The sequence below is a fragment of the Panthera pardus genome, unplaced genomic scaffold (genome assembly GCF_024362965.1).
Source record: "Panthera pardus isolate Hobbes unplaced genomic scaffold, ASM2436296v1 HiC_scaffold_12, whole genome shotgun sequence".
Taxonomy (NCBI): domain Eukaryota; kingdom Metazoa; phylum Chordata; class Mammalia; order Carnivora; family Felidae; genus Panthera; species Panthera pardus.
The window spans coordinates 2,270,834-2,286,686 of NW_026526677.1; the positions used below are offsets into that span (position 1 = coordinate 2,270,834).

The following is a 15,853-nucleotide window of genomic DNA, read 5'->3' on the forward strand; positions in this document are numbered from 1 at the left end:
CTCGACTGAAAGCTTGGGGAGCCCCAGGGTCCCATCTCCTGGGTAGACCCTGAACCCCAGTGCTCCCCTCCACAGTGACATAAGTCTGCAAGTTGTCTGCTTAGCTTTTTACCCTCCTAGAATCTTACTCCACGCCTGTGCAGCTTAATCCACAAATGCTTCAAGGGGACATCCTGTGAAAGGGGGCTCACGGCTCAGGGGCTCCCGTCCCCCCAAGTCCTGGATGTCTTTGTGGCCCTGGACTCCCCTGTCTGTCTCCCCAGCCCGACGAGCCTGACTCTGTGTGCTACACGGCAAATGCATCAGTGCTCAAAGGAGGAGACGTGCGGCCACACGCACAGCCCGTGTGGTCGGTCTCTTTTCCGGGATCTCAACCCTTCACGTCGCCGTGTCGCCCCGCAGCCGTCACACCACTGTGCTGGTTTGTTCCTTCATCTCGTGGGGGTTCTTGGCGGAGGTCGGGTCACACGCGGGCTGCGTGGCCAAAGCCGCACGGCTTCCGTGCAGGTGTATTTCCTTCTAGACGTCTTTCTATGCACACCATCAGCCATGTTTCCGGAAGGATCTTTGTTTCTAGAAGGGACTTGACAGGGGAGACAATACAATCTCCTGACACAGTGGCTCGGGCAGTGACTGTCTCTGGCTTGTTCCTCCTGTAGCCCTTACATTTTCCGAGCACGTGCGCATGTGTGGCGACAGGGAACGTTCCAGCGTAAAGGGGCTTCAGGCACCCGCTGTACTCCTTCCCCATTATACTGGTGAGGAGCCCGAAGGCCCAAGGGTGGAAAGAAGCTTCTGTGGTTCTGCTGTGAGTTAGGGGCACAGCCCGTATGAACCCAGGACTCTGACTCCCGCACCATTTCCAAGCAACAGACGAGGCAAGGGTCCCTCTGGGCTCCTCCTGCTGGCTAAAAGCTTCTTGCCTCTGGCCCGCCCTCTTCCCCTGCCAGGATGGAGTCTCGAAGACCTCCATCCCGTGGGGTGAACACCCTCCGCGTTTCTGGAAGGGCCCAGCCTGCACGCAGGAGGCACTGGGGAAGACGCCGAGACGCTGAGAGTGCCGGGCGCAGGATGACCGTCCCGGGGGGGCCACTCATGCGTCTTCTCCATTCTCTGCCACAGGCTGCGGGAGCACCATCGGGCCACCATCAAGGTCATCCGGCGTATGCAATACTTTGTGGCCAAGAAGAAATTCCAGGTGAGTTCTACGCTCAGCCCTCCTGCCCTTGGCCAGCCCCGGCAGCCGCTCGTCCACCCTCGGCCAAGACTACGAGGCCTCCATACCCGGTAGGGCATGGAGCCTAGACCTCACCCATACCCTACCACAGCCTAGACCTCACCCTTCACCCGTCAGATACCCTGAAACAACGTCATTCTCCACCCCGAAGACAGCGGGCCCCTGGGAGGACACTGCCCTAGGGTCCAGCCTGGAGCCGGGTGCACACAGAGCCTCAGGGGCTCACGCAGCCCTCCCCTAGGTGACTGACTGATGATGGCAATGACATACAGTGTGCCAAGCCCGCCCCACGTCACCTGGGCAGGAAGTGGGGTCCCCTAGACCCTGGAGCCCCGTCCCATGCAGTCAGTGCTCCTGGCCCTGTTCTCCACCACCCCCCACGTGAGTCAGGAGAACGGAAGGGAAGCCCGGCCCTGCCTGCCCCAGGGGGGTGGCCCACCTTTACAGGGAGAGGTGGGGGGCTCCTCGGCTGGTGGGGCTGGAGCCCGAGGGCTCCCATCCCCCAGCAGCTGTCCGTCCCGGGCTGGGTCTTCTGGGGCCCCCAGAAGAAAGCCAGCTGGTAGCAGGCACAGCTCCTTCCTCCTGCTGTGGGGACAGTCCTTGGTCTGAGGAGGTCCCGGGCTCAGCCCTCACTCTGAGAGCATGTAGACTTCAGAAACGGGGACCCGCGGGGCTGCTCATTCTCTTTCCAGAAGGCTTGGCCACCAGCGCCTTTAAAAAGTGACTGCCCGCTAGAATGGGGGTTGGGGGCCACCCAGAGCAGTGGCAGCGTCCAGAGCCCCAAGCAGGGAAGGGCGGGGGCTGACCTGCTCACTTCCCCCAGCGCGGACCCCGCAGGGCTGGGGCGAGAACCCGTGCCCCTGTGTCCTGCTCCCAGCTGCAGGTTCCACGCGGCCCCTTCGGCAGAGCCCACACCCACCTGGGCCACGGAGCCCAACTCAGTGGGGGGTTCTGGAGGCAAGGCCATGGCGGTTCTTCCCCATCTGTAACGGGAACCAAGAGCCTGAGAGATTGGCGTGAGACGGCGTCCTCACGTCCCGCACACGGCCGTCACACGCGGCCAGCTTTTGGGGAGCATCTTCCCCAGAGACGACCACCACTGATCCGAGCCCCAGGAGCGCCCCTCGGTGAGCCTCCCGCCCCCCACTAACGAGCGGTGTGCAGCTGCGGGAACTCCCTCCAGGGGTCCGGTCTGGGCAGGACCAAGAGGACCCCGGGAAGGACCGGGATGTCCCGCCCTCACTGGCGAGCAGCCTGGCAGTGACAGCTGATACCAGACATCAGCCTGGTGGAGCAGAGGGCTCCGTGGGGCATCTTCCAGGGTGGGGATGGCCCCCAGCCCCAGAAGCCAGGCCCCTGAGGCTCCAGGGCCGGGCCTACCGCCTGAGCACAGCAGGAACAGTGGTGGGGGTCGGCTGTGCCAGGGTGGACAGCGGGCTTCCGGGGGGGGGGGGTGCTGTTGCCAGGATTTAAGCACACCCAGCACGGCAGGCAGAAACTCGGGGCTTCTGGCAGGCCCCGGTCGGGGGTAACGCGGGCAGCTTCCCGTTCGGGACAAAGTTTGTTCCTGGCAGACGGGGTTCAGGGGCTGGAGCTGACTTGGGGAACACCCTGTCCCAGAAATGCAGGCGAGAAAACTGCTCGCATCAGTAGGGGCAGTAGGGGCCCTGTACTTCCTTCCAGGCTGGGGTTCCCCTTGCCTGCCGCACAACACGGGCCAGGGCCCTGCAAGTGGCCTGGGAGGCCCCCAGAAGCAGGCCGGGCAGCCCCACCTTCCCTGCTCTCTGACGCACCCCTGTGCACAGGACCCTTGGGGGCCTCGAGTAAAGCAGGTGGGGCCCTTTGAATGGAGAGGCTCTGAGAGCCTCGCGATTTGTTCTTGTGGGGCACACAGGCTCTCAGGCAAGGCGGGGACAGGGGCGGCCTCAGCCTCACCAGCTGGCCCTTGTTGCAGGGAGGGACAGGGACGGGGGGGAGGGACCCACAAGGTAGCGGTAGGGGTGGGGGGAGCCCCTGGCAGGGAGGAGCTCTGCAGGGCTCCGGCCCAGGCCCAGCTGTCAGGGATGCCTTCCCTTCCCCCCTGTCTGCCTGCGCCCGCACCCCTCCCCGCCCCCAGCCTCAGGGGCCGCAGACGTGGCGGGTGGCCCCCCGCCTGCCTCGCTGGCTGGCCGATAAGTGCCCGGCGGGCCGCCCCTGTGTCTGGCCAGAGGAGCCAGAGCCTCGTAGGCCTCCGAGTTTGCCTTGAACTCCCGTGTCCACCGTCGGTCAGTCTGGTCGGTCCTGCATTATCTCAGCTCATCTCAGGCTCCGGCTGCTGCGGCCGGAGGAAACTAGCTCTGGAGAGAAAGCTGAGATGGTTTCTGCAGCTGGGCCCCAGGCAGCCCCTTGGACAGAGGCCTCCAGGAGTGGGGACCAGACTCTGGGGGGCTCATCCGTACTAAGAGAAGTCTCAGAGGGCCTGGGGCCCCACTGGGCCACGGGCCCTGGGTCTCAGCCGGCGTCACTGACCCTTCTGTGGTCTACGCTCTGACCAAGGTGAGGTGGGCGGGGCCGTGCCCAGCAGCCTTACCCCCGAGCCACGCCCAGAGAGCCGCCCCTCCTCTGCAGGCGTACACGCTCCCGCACTCCCGTGCCTGCCCAAAGGCACATTTGTGCACACCAAAGTCCCAACACGCTCAGGTGCCCGGGTCTCCCTACACGCCACCCTCTACGACTTCCAGCCTGTCTGGGAGCCCGGCACGGGGATGTGCCCCACCCCAGGCCAGGCCTGCACCGCCTTGAACTCCGAAGCCAGCCGGTGCCCCAGCCTGCCCCAGACCTCACGGCATGCCTGTAGGTGCCTCGTGCCTCACAAAGCGCTTTGGCCCACAGCAGGCTGTCATGACTCAGGGCCACCTTCAGCGTGCACCAAGGAAGAGCTCAGACTCTTACAGAAGGGACGAGCAGACATTCCCATTCCCATCTTGCAGAAGGGACGGTCAGGGATCGGCATCCCCCATCACACAGAAGGAAAAACCAAGATCTGGGGACATTAGCACTAGCCCGTACCCAAGTGTTGTTTTGATGACCGTCACTCAGCTCAGTGTGGACGGCCTGGAGTCCCAGCCCGTGCCCGACCCTGTGATGTCGGGACGGACCTGGCATGCGGCCCACAAGGTGACACGGGTGGTTCTGGGGCCCCGCACGGTTGTAGGTCCTTCTGTTGGGGGCACAGCTATGGTTTGGGGAAGATCAGGGCAATCCCAGCCCCGCCAATCTCAGGGTCCTGACTCCGGGCGCGGAGAAGGACTGTATGTTGCCTGTGAGGGCCCCCCTGGTAGATCGTGTGGGGCGCAGGAACCCCCGGGCCCCTGGGAGGGGGAGGCCTCTGCCTTGGACCTCCTCCAAGGTCCTGCCTTGGACCTCTCCTTGGACCTCCTTGGGCCTGGCAAGCATAATGCCAGGGTGCCCGTGTTGAGTGCAGGGCCCCTGGGCATGTCAGAAGGGTACCCAGGGATCTGAAGGAGGTGTCCTCAGGGGGGCCCGTCTTTCTGGGGAAGCAGGGGTGGCCACGCCCTCAGACTAGGGTAGCCCCAGTCTCGGGGGGAGAGGGCACCCCAAGGAGGGGAGGCCTCAGGTGGGCAGGGGGACATGTCCCCAGGGGCCCCCAGGCTCGAGAGCCGGCCCTGACATCGGGTGGGGTATCTGCACCTCATTCCTTCTTGGCCTCTGACCCAGCCGGCCTGCTGCACCAAGATGTCCGGGCCTTTGCCCTCCTCAGCAAGAGGCAGCACCCCCAAACTCATTGCTAACGTGGACTCTTCAGTGCTAACGAGGACCCTGGGCCCTTGGGTAGACGGGTTCTACGTCCCCACGCGGCTCTGGCTGGCTTGTGTGGGTGAAGGGCCTCCTGGGCCATCGAACCCCCATGCAGCCGGCTTGCTGCTACCTGGGGGAGACCCTCGGCCCACGGGCTCCTGGGAACGGGGCCATAAATGCAGCTTGAGGTTTCACTGGCATCATAAGAAGCCTCATTCTCTCTGTTGTCGTTTCTGGTGATTTCACCTGAGCACCATGTGCATTTACGGGCTCAGAGCTGGCACCAAGCCCAGGTGCCTTGGGGTCAGCTGCCCTGCCCTGTGCGGCCCCGGGCTTGCTGTGCAAACAGCCCCTCTGCCCTGGCGGCCTCAGAAGCCCGGCGGACGGCCTGTGCCAGACAGCAGGCACGGCTGGCTGAGACTGTCACCTGAGGCCACCTCCACCTGCCACGGAGACTACCTGGGAAGAGGGCAGAGCGGGCCACCACCCCCCCTCCGCCTCCCTGAGAACAGTGGGCGCACCTGTCCGCGAGTGTGTCCAGGCTCAGCTTGGGGCCAGGGGGACAGTGGCTGCACAGAGCTGTGTGTGCCCATCAGCAGGACCAGCTCTTCCCAAGAACAGAGGCTGGTAACCTGGAAAGGGAAAGCAGGCAGGCCCCCGCGGTGAGTGAGCGGGAAGCTAAGGCCCAGAGAGGCCAAGCACCCGCCCGGGATCACCCAGCCCCAGTGACCAAGACTGGAGCAGCCGAGCCACTGGAGAGGGCGTGCTGGGCCAGCACTGCCCTGTCGGGCCCCAGGGGTAACCTCCTTAAACCCACAAGGGGCCCCTGGAGGCGGGCGGCTTCCCTGCGAGTTGCCCGCGGGGCGGGGGGTGACGCATCTTTCCGCCCTGCAGCAAGCGCGGAAGCCCTACGACGTGCGGGACGTCATCGAGCAGTACTCCCAGGGCCACCTCAACCTCATGGTGCGCATCAAGGAGCTGCAGAGAAGGTGGGCGCTGCTGCCGGGATCGCAGGACAGGGAGGTCGGCGGGGTGGGACCCCCTCCCGCACACCCCCCCCCCACCCCTCCCCCGCGCGACCCTGGGCAGCCCTTCCCACCGCCCCACCCACAGCACGGGCCTCCTACTCCCCACTTCCGGGCAAGGGCCAGGCCCCGCCCCAGAACACGCCCACCGCCCAGGAGACTGCCAGGGGCAAAGCCCCGCCCCCCCCCTCCGGGTCTGCACCCTGGGCTGTCCCAGTCCTAGACCTGGAGCCGCGAACCCTAAGTACTGGGAGCCACCGTGTTCCAGGCTCTGGCTTCGAGCCCGGAGCCCTCGTTCCCATGGAAGCAGCATGGTCCTTGGGCCCTGCGCAGGCTCAGGCCAGCTGTGCCTCTACCGCGGGCTAGCCTGGGAACCCAACGGCCTGTGTCACAGGGTATGGCTGGGACACCGTGCCTGTCCTCGGGCTGCTCCCCACCCCGCCCAGCCCCATGGCTAACCCGCTCTAGGGATAGGAAGCCCACCCATCTCGGCAACCTGGCCTCGCTCTGGAAGGGCTCACTCGCGGGACGGACGTTCTCTCTGAGTGTGGCTGAGGCACCTGGCCTGGGCCACTTACAAGACAGTGACAGGACACTGGGCAGTCCTGAGGCCCTGCGCTGCCCAGGGGGTACGTCTAAGGGGCTTTCCAGCCACTGCTCCCCACCTCTGAGCCCCCTGCCCGTAGTAGTACAGCCTCTGGGGCCTGGAAAGCCCCCGGCAGCTTTGTGGGTGCCCCCGAAAGGGGTGGGTGGCTTGTCGCGCTGCTGGGCACCTTGCCTGTCCACCCACCAGTGGGCTGAGTGCATGCGCGGTGCCCAGGCCCAGCACGAGCTCGTCCCCATCTGTCTCCCTCCCAGGCTGGACCAGTCCATCGGGAAGCCGTCCCTTTTCATCTCTGTCTCAGGTGGGTTCCCACGTCAACATAGGGTGGCCAGCACCCTCACCTGCCTCTCCCCACCAGAATGGGCCACCAGGGCCTCAGAGGTACAGGACATTCAACACGCCAGAGGGGACCAGGTGGACCCAACCCTGAGCCAAGTGCCCTGGAATTACACGCCCTACGGAGAAAGTTTCAGTTAGTGCAAGGAACCACGTGGGTCCCTTTAAACAGCAGGCCTTCTAGGCCATCAGAGATCTAGAGGTAGAAACGTGACCCGTATCCTATGAAGGAGGAGACCTGGGGAAGGGGGCTCGGGGGGTGAGTAGCCAGCCCAGAGCCCGAGGGGCCATCAGCAGCAGTGAGGGGGATGCCATTCTCCAGCTCTGACTCCTCGTGTCCTCTTGAGCGGGGCTACGGTCACACTAGGAAGTTCCTTGGGATCGGCCTGGCCCAAGTTCAAGCGGGAGCCGTGGCTCACACAGGGGCCAGAAGGCAGGGCAGCTCGGCCTGGGCAGGGCTAGTGTAGCCTGGGGCGGGGGACAGGGGGCACAGAAGGTCCACGTTCGTTCCCAGACCACCGCGATAAAGCAAATGTCGCAATAAAGTGAGCCAAAGGATTTTAGGGTTTCCCAGTGCACGTAAAAGTTACGCTTACACCAAATTGTAGTCTACTGTGTGCGACGGCATATGTCTGCAAAACCAACGTGCACGCCTTAACTAAAACGAACTTTGTTGCTCAGAAGTGCAAACCGTCATCTGGGCTCTCGGCGAGTCCCGTCACTGATGACAGATCACCAAAACCAAAACAAATGCAAGAATAATAAAAAAAACGTTTGAAATAGTGCAAGAGTTGTGGGGGTGCCTGGGTGGTCACAGACCTGAAGAGGCAGTGGGCCACGGGGCTCCCTGCCCAGCCCACGTCTGGAGCTCCCAGCAGGGAAGAGCTTGCAGAGATGTCCTCCCAGGTGAGCCCCCCACCCCTGTCGCCCTGCTCTCTCAGGCCCTGCCCCGGTTCTGCCCCTGTCCCTGATTCTGGTGCTCTACCCCACAGAGAAGAGCAAGGACCGGGGCAGCAACACCATCGGGGCCCGCCTCAACCGGGTAGAAGACAAGGTAGGTGCGAGGGGCCCGGCCCCCCGCTGGCTCTGCCGGTCACCGTCCCGGGGGCTGGCACCCGCGGCGGCCGTTCGCTCGCCCACATCCGTCCTGAGCTGCCGTGCGGGATTCCGGGGGTGCCAGGGGGCTGCGGGCCTCCCTGCCCCCTCCTCCTGTGCCCAGCGCGGTTCGCACAGCCCCGGGAGCTCCCCGAGATCTGGCTCACATCCACCCCCCTGGATGAAGCTGGGCGTCGGTCCCCTGGCGCCTGGTTTGTAGACCTCTGGCAAGTGGCTTCTTTACTGACCAGCGGCAGCCAGTGCCCACGGGCCCCTCCCGGTGCGCGCGGGGGGCGGGCAGTGCCGTCTGGGGGAACATCAGAGGTGCTGACCGTGGCACGCAGGTGCATCATCGTGCGTGGGCAGGGAGGAAGGGCCGCGTGCTCGGGGACCCGCGGCTGTAGGGCTCTGACGGAGGTGGTGGCCGGGCCGGCCAAGGCCCTGCTGGGCGGCCAGGTGGGACCCCGGGCCCGGGATTCCAATTCTGTGCCGCAAAACCCGTGCTCCCTCTGCCCCAGGCACAGGGCGCTCGGCCCCCCAGGGTGCCCCCACTCCCCCAGCAGCCTTGCGGGCCTCTCAGCCCGGGGGGCCTCTTCCCGGGGTGCCCTGGGGGCCGAGGGAGGCTCTGGGGAGTGGGAGGGCCTTTCTCAGGCTCAGGCCCACCCTGTGAAATCTCTGTGGTCTGGAGCGGGCTGTTATCTTGCCCGACAGCTCGTCCGTCTACACGGGCTTTATCTGAAAGTAGCTGGGAGGCTAAAAATAGAGGAATTTCTGCTGGGCAGGGCCTGTGTCTGCCGCTCGGTTTCCCCGGCAACGCCGGGCTCTGGCCCGCTTTCAGCCGCAGCGTCGCCACCTCCCCACCTGCTTCATCTGCCCCCGGCCCGGGCCGGCAGCTGGGCCCTGACACAGTGTGGGACGAGGCGGGGGGCGGGGGGGAGCACCGTCCAGGTGCCACAGGGACCCTCACTCCGGGCCTGGCCAGCTCACACATTTGACCCTGCCGCAGGGCCTGGCCCTCTGGCCAGTGCGGGCCCGAGGCGGGCGGGTACCTGGCCTGCTCTCACCCGGTGGCGGACGGCCCTGCCTGGCAGGACGGGACCAGTCGGGAGGTACCAGAGGCCCAGGGACCCCGGGCTTCGCCGCTGCCGTGAACAAGGTGTATCCTTGGCACTCTCTCTTCTTTGTGCTGGGGCCAGGGGCTCGGGGCTGCCGTGCCCTTCTAGAAGCAGCTGGTGGCCACACTCAGTGCAGCAGGCCAGGCACCTGTGTGGGGGCTTCTAGACGCCCAAGGAAGCAGCGCTCGAGCAAGGAATAGACCCAGGCCCCTCTCCCCGACCTCCGCACCCAGCCCTGGAACCCCGACCCCCACAGCCGACAGGAATTATGGCGGCCCGTGGGTGCATGAGCCTTCCTGCCCCCGACGGCCCTGGGAGTGGCCCCTGTTCCGCCAGCTTCCAGATGTGCTCGCCTCTCCTTGACCCTCTGCCCTGCTGTTCTCGGGCTTTCTCACAGCTCTGCCCGCCAGGTCTCAGGACAGGCCACCCCTTTAAACTCAGACTGAGCCTGATGTCCTCTGGGGGCGACAGTGGGTAGGAGACAGGGTCTCGGGGAGCAGCGCCCCCTCCCCAGGCTGGAACAACGTCATCCAGCAGCCTGCGGGGCCTGAGACCCAGGATGCAGAACCGTGGTAGGCCGAGGTGGGGCCAGCGCTGGCCTTGGGGAAACAGAACTACGTGCCCGCGTTTATTCAGATCTGAACAACAAAGAAGTGTTTTCCGGAGTCCCTGATCCCTGGCGACAGGTTTGGGAACAAAGCCCCCAGCGGCCTCGGCACCCGGGAGAGGGGCCGTGGCTGGGCGGTAAAGGCTCGGACGTCCACACGGGCGGCGATTAGGGAGGCCGGTTCTGGGCGGTCTCCACCCCCTCCTGCTGTGGGGACCGGCTCGGGCTGAGAGGTGGACTCATCTGCTGAGGGTCGCCACGGTCCCGGGCAGGCCGTGCTCCCCGCCCAGCCTCAGCCCCACTGTCATCCCTCAAGGCACTGCTGGAGATGGGCTGCCGGGCAGAGGCCACCCCTCGGCCTGCCCCCGCCCTCCCCCACCGCCGGCCCATGCCCCCTCGGGGGACAGGCCCTGGGAAAGGGCCTCGCCAGGTCCAGAGGGCAGAGTGGCACATCCCGGGCCCCACATTATCACAGTTATCACTGGGCCCATCGGGACTATAAACAACCCCCCGAGCAATCCTGCTGACTGCACTGCAGGAAGCCGGGGGCAGGAAATCCCTGGGCCTTCCCTAACCCCACCGCCACCGGGCCGGCCCTCGGGCCTCAGCGGTCCGGGTGCCCCGTCCCGGGCGGGCTCTCGGAGCTGCAGGCCAGAGGCTGGAGGAGGAGGGGGAGAGGGGCGTCTGGGCTGCACGGCTGCTGGCCCCCATTCTCGGGAACGGATCAGTTCCAAAGACCAGGGGTCTGGGGTGTCTACTTGCAGGGAAAGCTAGCTCAGCTTGTTCCGGGGGGGGGGGCTCGATTTCCCTGCAGAGAGCCCCCTTTCCTTATGTCCAGGCCAGGGGGCCACATGGGACAGAAGGGCCCATGTACTCACTGCCCGAGCCCTCGTCACGGCTCGCGTGTGGCAGTGGAGGCTTCCCCCAGCTCAGAGCCCCCCACCCGTCTGTTCCCGCCCCTGGCTGCCGAGCATTCCCACCCCATGGCCTGTGCCCCCATGGGCCTCCCCCTCCAGACGGTCGGGAACCTGCCCCCCACCCCGGCCTCCCTTCAGTAGTGAAAGGAAACGGTGTGAACCGCTCTTTGCACGCTTCTGTTTAAAAAGCCACCCCATGCTCCTCCGTGCTGCCTGTATTCCGGAAAGGACTTGTATGTGGCCAAGCCAATCCTTTCTTACAGGTGGGGAAACTGAGGCCCGGAGAGGTGGAGCGCTTGCCCAGGGTCACACAGCCGGCTAGATGAAGAACCGGTCCCAGCGGAGGCCACAGAGGGGTCGGGAGCTGAGGTGCAGAGACAGAGGGAGCCAGAAAGTGCTTCAGAAACACGGAAATATGAGGGGTCTGTTGGAGGAGAGGCCGGGTATAAGCGTGGAGGGCCAAGCGGGGGGCAGGCTGGGGCTGGGGAGTGGGGGGCAAGCAGTAAGGTCCGGAGGCCGAGCCGCCCAGGGGAGCGGCACAGATTCAGACAGGCCCCGGAACAGGAGTCCTGAGAACACGGCCCCTGCCCGGCCCCCGGCTCCCGGCTCTTCCAGGGCTGCTCAGAGGACAGGCGTGCCCTTGGCTCCCTGGGGACTCCCTGGGGAAGACTGCTCCAACCTTCCTCCCCGTGTGTATTCTTAGCTCGGTCCTCAGGACCCGCTGCGCCGTTTATGTTGAGCCCTGTTTATTTTGCAAGTTCAGTTCGTGCTGCTTTTGCTGATACGAGGAACACGGTGGGCTGGGGCCGGGAGCATTTCTTTCTTCTGTTTCTGCCGGAAACGTCCACGGCTTAAAGCCTGGAAGGCCTGGGTTTGCAGGCCCCGGTTCAGAGGGTGTGGGTGGGAAGGGGCCCCCCAACACCTGACCCTCCTTCCGCAGGCTCCCGTCCCAGGCCCTGGCCAGGCATACCTTTCTCCTGGACACGAAAGCCCCCCGCCACAGCTGCCCTGGCCCCCTCCCCTCGGATCAGATAAGCCCGGCTACCCAGGCCTTGAAGTCTGCGCCAGACTCGGCTCCCTTGCTCTGGCCTAATCCCCCCAGCCGCCAGCTGGCCTGAGGCCCCGTCATCCCAGCAACCCCCTCCCCGCTCACCCCCAGGAGCCGCCTTGATGCCCTGCCCTGCCGCACACCACGGCCTCCCTGCAGCCTCTAGGTGTTTGTCCTCTCTCGCTAGGTGATCGTCCGGCCGTCCGTTTGGTCTCTGGCCTCACCCACCCCCACCTCACATTGTGCGTCATTTCCCAGGCGCTGCTGAAACCCGCTGGCTAGTATTTGCTTCAGGAGTTTTGCATTGGAATTTATGTCCGAGATACACACACAACCGAACTGTCTTTTTTCTGTGCTGTCTTCTGCAGGTTCTGGTATGAAATTTATGTGAACCTCGCTGAGTGGGCCGAGAGGTGTTCCCTCTTTTCCTGTATTCTAGAATATTTTACTTAGAATTAGGATTTTTTTTTCCTCCCTTGAATGTTTAGTGACTTTTAAAGGTAAAGCCAGCTAGGCCTGGTGCTTTCTTTGCGGGAAGACTTCACGTTCTAAGTCAATGGCCTCAACGGTTGTAGGACACAGGTTTTCCATCTCTTCTTGTGTCAGTTTTGTTGAGTTGTACGTTCTAGAAATGTGTACATTTCTTCTCAGTTTTCCAACTTACTGGCATTATCGTTTTATTTTTTTACTTTTTACTTATTTATTTTGAGAGAGAGAGAGTGTGAGTGGGGGAGGAGCAAAGAGAGAATCCCAAGGAGGCTCCACTCTGTCGGCGCAGAGCCCGACACGGGGCTCAGACTCACGAACCGTGAGATCATGACCTGAGCTGAAATCAAGAGTCGGAAGCTTGACCGACTGAGCCCCCCAGGTGCCCCCTGGTATTATCATTCTAATGCCTGTATCCTCAGTAACTAGGAACCTTTCTTAATTGCCAATATCATTTATTTTGCCTTCACATTTTTTCCCATTGGTTGAGCTTGCCAACTATTTGTCGATAATAAATTCATTAATATTAGTGAAAAAAATAAAAAACTTTTGACCTTGTTGATCCTTACTATTGTAGGTTTCCATTTCGTTTCATTTGCTTCCTCTTATTTACATGGCCTTAACATGGCTCATTCTCTTCTTAGGTGGATAGTTACTAATTTTCAGGCTTTCTAGATTTCTAAGATGTGAATTTAAGGTTATACATTTTCCTCTGAATAGCACTTAAAGTGCATCAACCAATTTTGATATATAGCATTTATTTTTTTTTAAATTTTTTTGTTAACGTTTATTTCTGAGAGAGAGAGAGAGACAGAGTATGAACGGGGGAGGGGCAGAGAGAGAGGGAGACACAGAAGCGGAAGCAGGCTCCAGGCTCTGGGCCATCAGCCCAGAGCCCGACGCGGGGCTCGAACTCACGGACCGCGAGATCGTGACCTGAGCTGAAGTCGGCCGCTTAACCGACTGAGCCACCCAGGCGCCCCCGATATATAGCATTTAAATTTAATGTTCATTCCCTTATGTTTTTCTGATCTCCATGATGACCCCTTATCTTCCCCAGCAGCTATTTACAGCCTGACCTTTGTCATTGGTAGAATTGTGGGAGCTTTCTAATCTCACTTGTCAGAGAAAGTGATTGGGTGACATCAGTCCTTTGAAATACCGTGACACGTGTTTTGTGGTACAATAAGTCGCCCATTCTTGTAACTGGACCTTCTGTACTCGAATGCCACGTGTCTCCTGACGTTGTTGGGTGCAGGGTTATATTTATGTCCATTAGGACAAGCCTGCTAATCGTTTTCTTGAAATCTATATTCTCACTGGAATATTGTTATCTACCCAATCCATCACTCCTGAGAAATACAACAAAATTCCTACTGTTGTGGAGAATTTAGTGTTCCTTACATTTCTGTCAGCTTTTGCTTTATGTTTTTAGATCTTACGATTAGATGCATATATCCAACTTTTTATATAGTCACTGCTGGATTCAGTGTTTTATACTTACGTAGCATCCTCTTTATATCAAGTAGTGTTTTGCTTGCCCTTGAAGTATATTATCATTGCCATACAAACTTACTTTTGTTTGCACATCTTTTTTTTGGAGCTTTAATTGAGGTGTAATTTGCATGCCATAAAATTCATGCAGTGTAAACGTACAACAAATTTTAGTAAACTTCTTGTTCGAGGTGCAGCCATTGTCAAAACTAAGCTTGAGGAGCGCGTGCGTGGCTCCGTCGGTTAAGCATCCAACTTGGGCTCAGGCCATGATCTCATGGTTCATGGGTTCGAGCCCCACATCCGGCTCTCTGCTCTCAGTGTGAAGCCTGCTTTGATCCTCTGTCTCCTCTCTCTCTGCCCTTCCCCCCTTCTCTCTCTCTTTCTCAAAAATAATAACAAAACTTATTTTAAAAAAGATTTCCTCCACATCCTCGCCAGCATCTAGAGTCTCCTGATTTGTTCATTTTAGCCACTCTGACCGGCGTGAGGTGATATCTGAGTGTGGTTTTGATTTGTATTTCCCTGATGAGGAGCGACGTTGAGCATCTTCTCATGTGCCTGTTGGCCATCCGGATGTCTTCTTTAGAGAAGTGTCTATTCATGTTTTCTGCCCATTTCTTCACTGGATTATTTGTTTTTCGGGTGTGGAGTTTGGCGAGTTCTTTATAGATTTTGGATACTAGCCCTTTGTCTGATATGTCATTTGCAAATATCTTTTCCCGTTCCTAAAATTTGCCTTTTAGTTGTGTTGATTGTCTCCTTTGCAGTGCAGAAGCTTTTTATCTTCATGAGGTCCCAATAGTTCATTTTTGCTTTTAATTCCCTTGCCTTTGGAGAGGTGTCGAGTAAGAAATTGCTGCGGCTGAGGTCAGAGAGGTTTTTTCCTGCTTTCTCCTCTAGGGTTTTGATGGTTTCCTGTCTCACATTCAGGTCCTTTATCCATTTTGAGTTTGTTTTTGTGAATGGTGTAAGAAAGTGGTCTAGTTTCATCCTTCTGCATGTTGCTGTCCAGTTCTCCCAGCACATTTGTTAAAGAGACTGCCTTTTTTTCCATTGGATATTCTTTCCTGCTTTGTCAAAGATTAGCTGGCCATATTGCACTGTTGGTGGGAATGCAAACTGGTGCAGCCGCTCTGGAAAGCAGTGTGGAGGTTCCTCAAAAAATTAAAAGTAGATCCACCCTATGACCCGGCAATAGCACTGCTAGGAATTTACCCACGGGATACAGGGGTGCCGATGCATAGGGGCACTCGTACCCCAATGTTTATAGTGGCACTTTCAGCAATAGCCAAATTATGGAAAGAGCCATAATTCACTGATGAATGAATGAATGAATGAATGAATAAAGAAATGATGAATGAATGAAGATGAATGATGAATGAATGATGAATGATGAATGAATGAAAGAAATGATGAATGAATAAAGAAATCGTGGTTTATATACACAATGGAATACTACGTGGCAATGAGAAAGAATGAAATCTGGCCATTTGCAGCAACGTGGATGGAACTGGAGGGTATTATGCTAAGTGAAATAAGTCAGGCAGAGAAAGACAGATACCATATGTTTTCACTCTTATGTGGATCCTGGGAAACTTAACAGAAGACCATGGGGGAGGGGGAAAAAAGTTAGAGAGGGAGGGAGGCAAACCATAAGAGACTCTTAAAAACTGAGAATAAACTGAGGGTTGATGGGGGGTGGGAGGGAGGGGGGTGGGTGATGGGCATTGAGGAGGGCATCTGTTGGGGTGAGCACTGGGTATTGTATGGAAACCAATTTGGCAATATATTTCATATTAAAACAAAGAAAAAAGATCTCCTCTAAAGAACAAAAAATTAAGCTTGAGAACATTTTCAACATCTCCCCAATTCTCCCAATTCCATTTGCAATCATTGCCATTTCCCACCCCAACCATAGTCAAAAACTGATCTGCTTTCGGTCTTTGTATCAAGTTTCTATACGGCTAGAAATGTGCCTTTTGTAAGTGTCTCATATAAACGGAGCCATCCAACTCGTGGTGTTCTGAGTGTGGCTTTTTTTACATAACGTAATGTTCCTGAGATTCCTCTGTGTCGTGCCGTCTATCT

The 15,853-nt window shown here is 59.6% G+C and overlaps 1 protein-coding gene across 1 annotated transcript in view; it reads left to right on the plus strand.

Annotated features, from left to right (window-relative positions):
* KCNQ1 (potassium voltage-gated channel subfamily Q member 1) overlaps positions 1-15,853 on the plus strand; it is a 317,397-nt gene that overhangs the window by 236,798 nt on the left and 64,746 nt on the right. The window contains 4 exon segments of the mRNA XM_053899318.1: positions 1,123-1,198; positions 5,930-6,024; positions 6,919-6,965; positions 7,993-8,054. Of these exon segments, the coding sequence (XP_053755293.1) occupies positions 1,123-1,198; positions 5,930-6,024; positions 6,919-6,965; positions 7,993-8,054 (280 nt within the window).